General features: G+C 42.4%; 1 protein-coding gene across 5 annotated transcripts in view; it reads right to left on the reverse strand.

Moving 5' to 3' along the window:
- The window catches only part of SON (SON DNA and RNA binding protein), a 30,324-nt gene extending 17,970 nt beyond the window's left edge, over positions 1 to 12,354 (reverse strand). For all 5 annotated transcript variants that reach the window (XM_043448773.1, XM_043448774.1, XM_043448775.1 and 2 more), the window contains exons 1-4: positions 12,197 to 12,354; positions 9,022 to 9,188; positions 1,583 to 7,465; positions 127 to 287 (exon numbers count right to left, since the gene is read on the reverse strand). In XM_043448773.1, the coding sequence (XP_043304708.1) occupies positions 127 to 287; positions 1,583 to 7,465; positions 9,022 to 9,188; positions 12,197 to 12,273 (6,288 nt within the window). In that variant the 5' untranslated portion in view covers positions 12,274 to 12,354. The remainder of the gene's footprint in view (positions 1 to 126; positions 288 to 1,582; positions 7,466 to 9,021; positions 9,189 to 12,196) is intronic.
- Between the last annotated feature and the right edge of the window lie 38 nt (positions 12,355 to 12,392).

The raw sequence follows: 12,392 nt of genomic DNA on the forward strand, positions 1-12,392 counted from the left end.
CGGGTTTTGGCCACTCGGTGCCAGCCATTATCAGTTCAGCCCACAATTCAGGTTTTTGGCACGCTCCAGAGTCAACATCACTGGAGTAATCCATTTAAGAATGAAAACAAATTCTGTCTAGCTTACCTCAGTTAGTTCTTCTATAGTAGCTCCTCCTGACTTTTTAGCAACTTTCTCTTCTATTGTAGGTGGAGGTGCAGGCTTTAGGTTTGGTGGTAAAGGAACACCAGCCTTAGCACACATGGCAGCTGCATTAGCTTTGGCTATTTCAAGTAACTGAGCCTTATCTGCAAGAGGAAAAATACAAAAAGCAGTTTTCCTGAAAGGCTATACATTTTATATTATCTAATGTTTTACATGCTAAAAAAATTAAAGACATCAATTTTCTGCCCAAACTTACAGCTGTGATGAAATCACTTTGGCTCAAAGACTTAAAGAAATAAAGAAAATGCCCCATATTTAAAAAGGAATTAAGTCCGTATTCAGCTTCCCACTCAAACACTATACAAAACAACCAAACTACACAACTAGAATAATCACCCTGCTACGCACGCTAAGTCACACACCTGCCAAAGCCTACTTTATTTTCCAAAACGATGGTGCCCCTTAAATTACTCTCCTTCTAAATCTCTTAATAACATTTTAAATCACTCTTTGAGCCCAATTTCAAAACAGCCACAGTTTCAAATAACAAGTCTTAAGTCAGAATTTAACATTCCTCTCCACCATGCTCCCAAAGTACCTCATCTGTAGCAGTAATTACAGCAATCATCACATTCTGCTCTTAGGCAGTTTCACTACTTGGTAAAAGAGACATACATGCATTTTATCTGTGTCTCTTGTACTAGCTCGTAATCTTTATGTTTTTTTTAATAAAAAAGAACTCAAAAACCATCTGTTGAACTGAATCATTCTCCCTTAGGGTTGTCAAGGGCTTTTTCTTTAGACTACTCTGACCTGGAAATGTCCAATCTACTGGGACAATGACAAATTATCCATTATTATTAACAGTAGTCATACAGTATCCATCAAGTTTTAGCCACCTCTGCACATTTAAAAAACCAGGAGATATTAGAACACTTCATTTTGTAAAAGTAAGGCAGACTGAAATCACTAACTCCCCACTGCAAATTTCCCTACTCACTTACATTACCCATTATACCAATCAAATATTTTCACAAACATTTAACAGTTCTGTTAAATTTTAAGCCATTTTAAGACATGTAACTATTTAAAAAAGAAATGTTTGACTTTAGGCTTATTTGCAAGATCCTATGTTGGAATAATTACAGTAACAACACTTAACTTCTACTTGCCATTTTTAGTTATGGTATATGGTTCAAGCAGAAAGAAAACATTAAAGTATGGAAATATTTTGGTTCTAATGGACTCCAAAGCAAGTCTTTTAAAGCTAATTATAAATGTACTTATTCCCACATTTTCTAAACAGAAGCTAATTACAAAAACTTAAAGATAGAAATATTTATCCTAAACCAATAACCCCTGATATTTCATTAAACTCACAGAAAAAAATTCAGATTTAAATCATTCTTTAATACCATTAAACTTTTAAATGACTCACTCAAATCTGTGAGACGTTTAGGTGATCTGCCTCTTTCTGAAGACCTGGATCGTTTGCGACGGATTGGAGACCTGCTAAACCTTCTTCTCAAGGGTGTTCGTGATCGCCGTAATCTGACTGGTGATATACTGAAGCTTCGTCTTCTTACCACAGATCTTGATCTTCTCCGACGGCTCGGGGTACGGCTCCGTCGGCTCGGGGTACGGCTCCGCCGGCTCGGGGTACGGCTCCGTCGACTCGGGGTCCGACTCCGTCTGCTAGGGGTGCGGCTCCGTCGACTTGGGGTCCGACTCCGTCGGCTCGGGGAAATGCTAAAGCTCCTTCTCCCCCCGGATCTGGATCTTCTCCTACGACTTGGAGTGTGACTCCGGCTCCGACGACTTGGGGTGCGACTTCGAGCTCTACCTGTTTTCCGGTTATCCCTGGAGCTTGATCTTTTTCTTTTTCTTTCCCTGGACTTGGATCTGTGCTTTGGAGATCTTTTGCGCTTCTCTTTTGATACAGATCGCCTTCCTCTAGACTTTGATCTTGACCTGCTGCTCCTCCTCCTGCGTCTTGATCGTGACCGTGAACGTGTTTGAGACCGATGAGACTTGGACTTAGATGACCTCTTCCTTGCCCTAGAACGAGATTCACTGGTGCGCTTTCGCGATTTGTGTTCAGAAGACTTGGAACGTTTACTTCTCGATCTTAATGAAGAGTCTCTTTTCTTCTCTTTCTCGCCTTTGTCACGGTTCTTATTTTTCTTGCTTTTTTCATGTGTGTCCTTAACTTTTACAAAAATTTCATAATCATCTTTTTCCTCTGAAGACGACTCTGAAGCTCTTTCTGGTATACTAATTACAACTGGACTGGCAGCAGATTTATCCCGTTCCACCTCACTCGAAAGTAAAGGTCCTTCAATACCAGCCCTAAGGCTTGTAAGACGTTCCATGTCCTTAGGAAGTAATGGTCTCACTAAATCAGCTTCATTAATATCATCAATGCTGGCAGGAAATCCTGAATCAGACACTATCTCTTTAGTAGAGAGAGATACTTCTTTATCTTCTCCACTACTTTCTTTAGGACTGACAGCAGCTGCTAACATCTGATCACTCTCCTGTACAGGTAATGATCCTTCTGCATCCTTATTGATAAAATTATTAGGTAAATCAGGATGAATGTCTTTAGCAGGCAAAGGTCCCTCTATGTCAGCTTCACTACCACCACTGGGGCTGGTGGAAATTACCATGTCATGTTCAGTATCTTGAGTAGTTAAAGATACTTCAACATCATATTTACTAACTAAACTGAGAGCAGATGCTGTGCCAAATTCAAGATCCTTACCAGTTCCCACTGCTTCAGGTTCAAGGACAAGGGGACCAATAGAAGACAGAGTTCCTCCTAGCTCAGTTTCACCCACACTAGGACAGGTATCCAATACTGTGCATTGTTTAGTCTCACTAGTAGGCAAAATTGTCTCTTCACCAATTTCACCAACAGCGCCAGTGCTGGAAGCAGACACTGTGCTACGTTCCATCTCTTGAGCAATTAAGTGATTATTTATATTAAGGTCTGTATTTATACAATTTCCAGTTTCGTTAGAGCCACTCTTCAGGAGTCCTTCAGCATGTGGCTCTTCATCTGAATGCATGGCTATCTCCTGCATGCCAATCTCTGAAGCAATATTTTGATCACCAGATAGTAAATTCATTCCTTTTATAACACTAGACTCTAACATTACTGGTGTAGACTCTACAACTGTCTCAGTTGGTATTACTTGAGTCTGCTCTGAGACAGTGACAGGAGGCTCTGAAATTGTCACAGTGGACTCTGGGACACAACTAGATGGTTCTGAAACAATCATATTAGGTTGAAGGATGGACACCACTGGTTCCAGGATAGGCACAGTAGGCTCCAGGGCAGAAACAACTGGCAAAGGAATGGTAACATGCTCTGGCTCAGACAAGGCCAGGGACTCTGGGACAGCCTCAGCTGGTGGGTCCAGGACAGCCACAGCTGGAGGGTCCTGGACAGCCGCAGCTGGAGGGTCTAGGACAGCCTCAGCCTGTGGCTCTGGGACAGCCATGGTTGATGTCTCTGAAACAGTCCCAGCTAGATGCTCTGAAACAGCCACAGATGGCGGCTCTAAGACAGCCATGGTTGGCAGATCTCCAGTACTCTGTGATGGTTCTGCAATAGGTACTGCTGGCTCCAGCAGGGACATAGATACCTCTGAGGCAGTCTGTCCTGAAGCCCTCATGGAATTGTAAGTTTCTGCTGTCTCTGACATAACAGAAGGCTCTGATGTTAACACAGTTGGTTCAGCTGCTGTTGTGGGAGTTTCAGACACCATGTAAGTCACTGGTCTCTCTGCAACAATTTCATGCTCTTCTGCTACAGCAGCAGACTCTACAGGTGTTGACATAACTGAAGACTCTGGCTCTAGCGGTGGTTCTGGAACAGTCACGGCAGCCTCTGATGCTGACACTGAATAATTAGCAGTCACTGCCAAAGGCTCCGCAATCTCACTTTGACTCACAGGAGGTTCAGGCAGCGATACAGACTCTTCAGGAGGTAATGCTGACACTTCAGCAGACCATGTATTTTCAGCTGTTAATGCTGACTGCTCAGTGGCTAACGCTGGACCTTCTGGTGGCTCCTCAGGAGGCAATGGTGGTGTCATTGGTGGCTCTTCAGGTGGCAATGGTGGCATTGTTGGAGGCTCTTCAGGAGGCAAAGGTGGCACCATATATGCCTCCGTGTATGTATCAGTATAAGAATCGGTGTAAGAATCAGCTGCCATAGACATCATTGAACGATCAGCAGTATAAGATGACATCATAGATCGGTCAGCTGCAGAGTACGATGACATCATAGACCGGTCAGCAGCAGAGTATGACGACATCATAGACCGGTCAGCACCCATGGACATCATAGATCGGTCAGCCATTGGGGACATCATGGAGCGCTCGTAGGCTGACATCATAGAGCGTTCATAAGCTGACATCATGGAGCGCTCAGCCATAGGGGACATCATAGAGCGCTCATAGGCTGACATCATAGAGCGCTCGTAGGCTGACATCATAGAGCGCTCAGCCATAGGGGACATCATAGACCGCTCATAAGACATCATAGAGCGTTCATAAGATGACATCATGGAACGTTCTGCAGCATAGGACATCATCATAGAACGTCTAGATGCTAACATCAGGGGTCTAGGTGCTAACCTATATGGCCTGGGAGCTATTCTATAGGACCTGGGTGCTATCCTATAGGGTCTAGGTGACATCCTATAGGGATCAGGAGTTAGTCTGTAGGGATCATGGCCTAATCTATAGGGGTCCTGCCCTAACCTGTAGGCATCATGACCTAGCCTGTAAGGGTCATGACCTAACCTATACGGATCCTGAGCTAATCTGTAAGGATCCTGAGCTAACCTGTAGGGATCAGGAGATTTTGAACCCAACATAGCAGAATCTTGGGTACTAGATGCTAACATCTGGGCATCCATGGTACCAGACGCTAACATCTGAGCATCCATGGAGCCAGAAGCTAACATCTGAGAGTCCATAGTGCCAGATGCTAACATCTGGGAGTCCATAGAGCTAGTGGCTAACATCTGGGAGTCCATGGTGCTGGTTGCTAACATCTGGGAGTCCATGGAGCTGGTTGCTAACATCTGGGAGTCCATGGAGCTGGTTGCTAACATCTGGGAGTCCATGGAGCTGGTTGCTAACATCTGGGAGTCCATGGAGCTGGTTGCTAACATCTGGGAGTCCATGGAGCTGGTTGCTAACATCTGAGAGTCCATGGAGCTGGTTGCTAACATCTGGGAGTCCATGGAGCTGGTTGCTAACATCTGGGAGTCCATGGAGCTGGTTGCTAACATCTGGGAGTCCATGGTGCTAGAGGCTAACATCTGGGAGTCCATGGTGTTGGATGCTAGCATTTGAGAGTCCATGGTGTTGGACGCTAGCATTTGGGAGTCCATGGTGTTGGATGCTAACATATGGGTCTCCATGGTGTTAGAAGCTAACATATGGGATTCTTGGGCCATCAAGGGATCCACTCCTACTGTTACAGAAGTCTCCCCCACTAATGTAGTAGGCAGCTCCTGTGCTACCGTATTATAGGACTCCAGCGCTGTCGTCGAGGGCACCTCCAGGGACTGCGACACGGTCATCGTTGACAGCTCCGTTGTCACCACAGACTGAACAGAGATCTCCAGCGCCACAGTTGCCACAGGCTGCCCAGGCAACTCTGGCGCCCCAGGTTGCCCTGGCAACTCCAGCACCCCTGTTGCCAAAGGCTGCCCCAGAAGCTCCAGGGCTCCAGCTGCCCCAGACTGCCCCGAGAACTCCAGTGCCCCAGCTGCCATGAGCTGCCCAGGCAACTCCAGTGCCCCAGCTGCCACAGGCTGCCCCGACAACTCCAGCGCCCTAGTTGCCGAAGGCAGCCCTGGCAACTCTGGCACCCCAGTCACCGAAGGCTGCCCTGACAACTCCAGCGCTGTCGTTGCCACCGGCTGTCCTGGCAACTCCAGCACCATTGCTGCCTCAGGCTGCCCCAGCAACCCTGTTGCCGTTGTCACCTCAGGCTGCCCAGGATGTTCCACCGCTGTCATCCCCACAGGCTGCTCCAACTCTGTCGTCGTCACAGGTTGTTCGGTCAACTCCATTGCTACTGTTACCACAGGCTGCCCTGGCAACTCTACTGCTGTTGTCACCACAGGCAGCCCTGGTAACTCCTGTGCCATCACAGGTGGCTCTGGTACCTCCTGTGGTGGCTCCAACCCCATGGATGGTGCTGGAAGCCCTGACAATTCCTGTGACAACTCTGGCACTGATGTCACAGAGGGCCCCGCCAACTCAGGCACTGCTGTTGCAGGGGGCCCTAGCAACTCAGGCACTGGGGTAGAAAGGGGCCCTGGCAACTCTGGTGCCGGGGTAGCAGAGGGCCCAGGTAACTCCAGCACTGGAGTCACAGGGGGCCCCTGCAACTCCGGCATGGAGGTCGCAGGTGGCCCCGGCAACTCCATCACTGAGGCCACCGACGACTCCTGCAGCTCCAACGCTGTGGTCTTGGGCAGCTCCAGCATCTCCTGCGGTCGTGTCATGGATGAATCTGCAATCTCTGATGGTCCTTCTACAGGCTGCTCTGGCAATCTTAGCACTTCAGTTGCTGACGACTCTGGAAAATCCATTGTTGTTGACGTGCTTGGCTCAGGGTGCACCTCAGTAGGTGTCTCTGATGACACAAGAGTTTCTGATAGCTCTAGCAACATGATCTTTGATGGCTCTGGAGGTGTGCTCTCCAAAGATTTCTGCACAGATTTCATCTGACACTCCACTGACATTGTTACCACTGGCTCAGATGACTTTAGCACTACTGTTGTAGTAGGCACTGGTGCTGTTGCAAAGGAATCCAGAATCTTTGTTGTGGATGGTTCCAGCATTACTGCCACAGACTGCTCTGACTGCACTAAGACTACTGATGCAGATGCAACTGACAGTTCTGTATGTTTTGCAGCTGGCTTCAGAGTTTCTAAGGTGTGTGGCTCTGAGACCTCCATCGAAACCACAGGATGTTCAAGCCCAACTGCGGGACACTCACTGGTGTCAGACAGGCCAAACGCTCTCACAGGATGCTCCAGTGCCAGCTCTGAAGGTTCAGAATCAAACTTCAAAAAGGAATCCGATTCTATGTTCCCATCGTGATGTGATTTCGGCTTTGACTCCGATTCTTCTGACTGTCTTTTATACTTTTTCTCCTTTTCTTTCTTCTTTTTCTTCTTTTTATTTTTGTGCTTTTTATGCTTCTTCGACTTTTTGGTAGGAATCTCATCAGTAGGATCTGTTTGGACAGACACACATCTACTTTTTCTGGATGCCTCCTTCAAGTCTGAAATTAAAGAAAATTAATTATGTCAAATATTCCCCAAGATAGATTTTGATCAATCAAATAAACAATACCTTATATTCCATGTTAAGATACCATAAAACATCTCCTGTTAAATAATTTTCCATAAACCAGCTATCTGAAGACTGGCACCTTTGCAATACTACTTCTACAACTAAAGCCAGGGTTAAAAATAAGTTCTTTATTACAGAAGTTTTTAGAATTACATTAAAATGTATTATTTCTGAGTTCATTAAAAACAATTATTTTCTCCATTTCTCAAAATACAAGTTATTTTTAAACTACACTTACAGATGAACATCTTTCATGTTATGAACTATTAGAATTCCTAAAAATACATATACTGAATAATTTTTGTGACTATTTCATAACCCCTATTTACTTATACAGGAAACAATGTGGCACCGACTTTAGAACAGACTGTCTGCTTTTGCATACTGAATCAATGCACCACTCAATTGCTGACACTGTCTTTCACAGGCAGAGGACAAACTGAGTTAAAACATGCAAAGTACATTGAATAACACCTGGCATCAAGTAAACCCTCAGCAAATGCTAGGGAATGCTTTTATAAAGAATGCAAAGAAAAAAAAAAAAAGAATGCAAAGGTCTGAGCAACAAACGCAAAACATAGAACCCAAATTTTCACTCATGCTGCATTCTAATAAAAGTAACACCTCTTCCTTTCATTACTCATCTAAACCAAAAAATGGCTTCTACTTTATTACTAGATGAGATTTACTCTAATGCCAGTATCAAATCTGATAAACCTTAGTGATCTCAGAAAAAGATCATCAGAAATCCAGGTCATCAAGATTATGGGAAAAGTGAATCAACACATGACAAGACCTGTTTCAAAGCAAAACTAATCATTTTCTACTTATCATTTATCTTATGTACCAAACTACATTATACTTCAACAAAAGTTGCTGAAGTCATGAATCTAAACAGTCTATACTATTTTTTAAGCCACACTCTATTCTAAAAAAAAAAAAAATCCATAAAATGTCTCCATTTCCAAAAATAAAAGATGCTTGATCATAACTCATTTCTAAGCACCAACTATTTAATCAATTCCCCAAATGCTCAATATGCAGCAATGCTTCCTCCCCATTTATTACACCTTTAAAAGTAGATGCAAAAACAAGGTAATCTCTAAGCTTGAGCTTTAAAATAAAACTTCCCAGGGTTTTAAAATCATTACAATTTGGTCCAGACTCCTGTACCTTCCAAAACTTGACATTTACACAATTTTTCAATGAAAATCCATATTCAAAATCCTGGCACTAAGGCACTACAAGACTGAGCTAAATACAGTTATGTTCCACCAGTAAAGGAAACAAGTCCAACTGTATTTTCAAAAAATGGACATAAGCAAAAACAGTCTTCAGTAAATCAGTTAAATTAAAAATTCAACTTACTGATGTTTTAGATCTAATGAACATCTTAAATACCCTGCAATCAAGAAATACTATTATTTAACTATTAACTATTTTTAAAAATTTAGCTTTCAAGATAGGTAATTATCTCCAACTTACCTGGCTTATATCGTAATTCTGTATCTAAGACCCCAGAAAGTACTTCCTCTATCTTCTGAACTATGTCTTCATTTGGTAGGCTCCTGGCAGAGGCAGCGGCATCACCTGCCTGGTTTCCTTCAATAGGTGTGTTTGTTTCACCATTGAGCTGTCCTTCACTCCTTCCACTTGAGAAGAAAAGTTATCAAGGTTCGTTAATAATTCTATCATGACATATAAATACTTGTAACTCAACTTATTAAAAAAAAAACTTCATATTATTCGTACATTTCACCATTTTGTATTTAATTCTGGATGATATTCCCCATTTTCCCATCAACGGTGCTTCCTTAACTACTTACAGTTGGCACATTTTTATTTTCAAACAATTTCTTAAATTAACTCAGAAGTGTTAAAAGTTAAGAAAATCTTTAAAACAGGTTTCCAAACTCTTTTTAAAACAAAAAAAAATACTCCCCAGCCAGCATATTTCTTTCAGGGGAAAAAAATTACTAAGATCACCACAAAACCAAAGAAAAACACATTACCTAACATGGTAAATGCTATAGTGACAATAAAGCTACACCTCTGGATGGATCACAATCACCATCAACAATATGAAGGAACACAAATTTAGCCACATTTAGTCAAAAGTATAACTGGTAGCTTCAGATCAGGTTGAGACTGTTCAGTTACTGAAATGCCACAATGTTGAAAAGAAAAAATACACTTATATTTCACCCAGTTACCAAAATCATGTAAACCAAATTCATTTATAGTAAAAGCAAATGAATGAATCACTTATCGTATTTTCAATTCACAGGGACAGAAAAATCTTGACAGATGATACATTTTTATGTATCATCTTTGTCACTTGCATTATTTTTTACAAATTTACAGAACTGTTTCAAAAAATACTTTAAAAGCACCTGTGACTTAATGTAACTTAAGTCTTAACTAACAAAAAAATTTAATAGCTTTCCATGTTACTAAAGATTATTTGGTTTTCAAATACAATGAATCATACAATAAATATTATTTAACATTTATTAACTATTAACTAGGGTCACATGGATCTACATTTCTGAACTCATTTATCCCCACAAACTCTGAAATCAGCACTATTGTTCTGATTTTTCAAAGAGGAAAATGAGGCCCAGAGAAGACCAAAAAAAAAAAAAAAAAAAAACCTAGTTAAAGGTTACACATCTATTAAGAGGTAAAGCTGGCATTCAAAACCAGAGCTCTTCCTCCTCACCATCTATATATAAAAACTTAAAACTATTTAAGTATCCGTCTCCTCACTCAAACCAATACACATAAAAAAATAAGAAGAAAAAAAAAAACTACGGCTCACTAAAATAGCAAATAATTTTGACACTGATAATGCATAAATTACCTGAAAAGAAGCTGAATATTCCTCTAGTAATACACTGCTTTATCTAATTTTCTTTTTAGACTTTCTTCCTGGACTTTCTTTACATTTTTCCTAACCACTTACACTGTGCTTACCTTAGTAAAAAATCCACGGATTTAAAAACCAGAGAAGTAGGGATTAAAAAAAACAAAACCAGGCAGTCTATAAGAAAATAATCATCTTAAAGTTATCGGGATGTTCATTCAACTACTGAAAAAGGGTGGAAATTTCAAGGCACCTAAAATATCAACACAATTCTACAATAAACAGAATTCTATGGAGCCCGGAAAAATATTCCAAAGCCTACTGAAACCATGATAAAAGTTCACAATATACAGGTGAAAAAAACCAACCAACACAAAACAAGATGATCACATTTCACAAAACACGTGCATCTGTATGCACAAGGAAAAAAAACGAAAGAACATAAAGATCAATAACTACGTGTTTTAAAATTCGTTTCTCTATTTTTTCTAAACCTTCTATAACAATAAAACTTCTAATACAAAACCTAATTTTTAAAAGGTACAGAAACAAGACATTACAACTAGAAAACACAACTACTTATTGCATGCAACTATTAAAAAGTTTCCAGGAAAATTCTATCCCCTTAGCTCAGGTCGTTTCTCACCATCCTAAAAATAACTAGCATATGACAAAATTTCAAAAAGCAACTAAATCAATGAATAGATATATTTCCCACTTTAAAAAAATGTATCACGCAAAGAATTCCAGCAAATCTCTATCATTGCCCCATAACCTTATGTTAATTGAAGCGTTCAGTTTACAACTGCCTTTCCGGCTAATTTTCAAATTCACCTCACGTCTGATTCTAGCTCTCAACTTTTAAAACACAACTAACAATGCATTTGAACTCGGAACAAATGTTTACGTTATACAAAGTAAAAATACAAAAAGACAACCACTAAACAACATGACCCACGCGATTTTCCTTTCTGAGTAAGCAACTATTTCTTTGAAAGTCTCTTCCCAATCAAATTGTGTGGAACCAAGGGTAAACTAGTAGCGATGACAAAAATAGCGTGTTGGTCAAATATGTCAATTGGGGCAGAGAGAGCAAGAATATTTAGACCAACACACGAACCCCACTTTCCACTTGCTAAATTGAGTAATTACTAGTAATTCAAAGTTTCCTTCCATCCTCGCCTCGAATATTCTGTCACAATAGCTAACGTTAACTTGAACTGTTTTAATTTAAATTTCTAATCTACCAGACTATTTAGAATGCTACCTGGTGGAAGCCACAGGACATTAGAACCCAAATAATCTTATCAAAAGATCCCGACCCCCAAGGAGTCCGAAGCTTGCAATAATAAAGCGTATTTAAGATTACTCAAGAAACGGCCGTTGGACCCCTTTGCGGTCAAAGACACCGGCCGGCGAAATCCGCGGAGGCGGAGAGGGGGGGAGGGGAAGCGCGGCGGCAGAGCTGAGGAAGGAACTAGGCCCATCCCTGGTGGACAAGCAGGCCTACAGTAGCTAGACGGTAGAGGATGCCCAAACAGGAGAGAAGGCTGAGCATCTTAAATCGGTTCTAGAAGAGAGCCCCTGGGATTACCTCGGAAAGGGCGAAGTTCCTCGCCGGGAAGGGAGGGAGCGGATGGGGGTGGGGGGGCCGGAAAATGGATCCCAGGCCCAGGCGGGGCTGTAGCCGGGCCTGAGACGAGCAACGACAGCGTCTCTGAAGAAAGGTTCCATGGAGGGCCCCGTGGGGTCCCAGGGGTCCTTTGGGAGCAGAAGAGTCTGAGGAGCGCTTACCTTGAAAGCTCCTGTTGAATTTCCCGGAATTTACTGACCACGAAAGACCTAAAAATCTGCTCGATGTTGGTCGCCATGGCGTCCGCTCCGTTCTCTCAACTCCTCCTCACTAGTCCTCCAGGCTCCCAGCATGCCTCGGGAGGAGGCGCAGCGGCCAATTCCGTCTCTCGCCGTCCTGATTGGCTCCTGTGGGAGA

Source organism: Cervus canadensis, chromosome 27, assembly GCF_019320065.1.
Source record: "Cervus canadensis isolate Bull #8, Minnesota chromosome 27, ASM1932006v1, whole genome shotgun sequence".
NCBI lineage: Eukaryota > Metazoa > Chordata > Mammalia > Artiodactyla > Cervidae > Cervus > Cervus canadensis.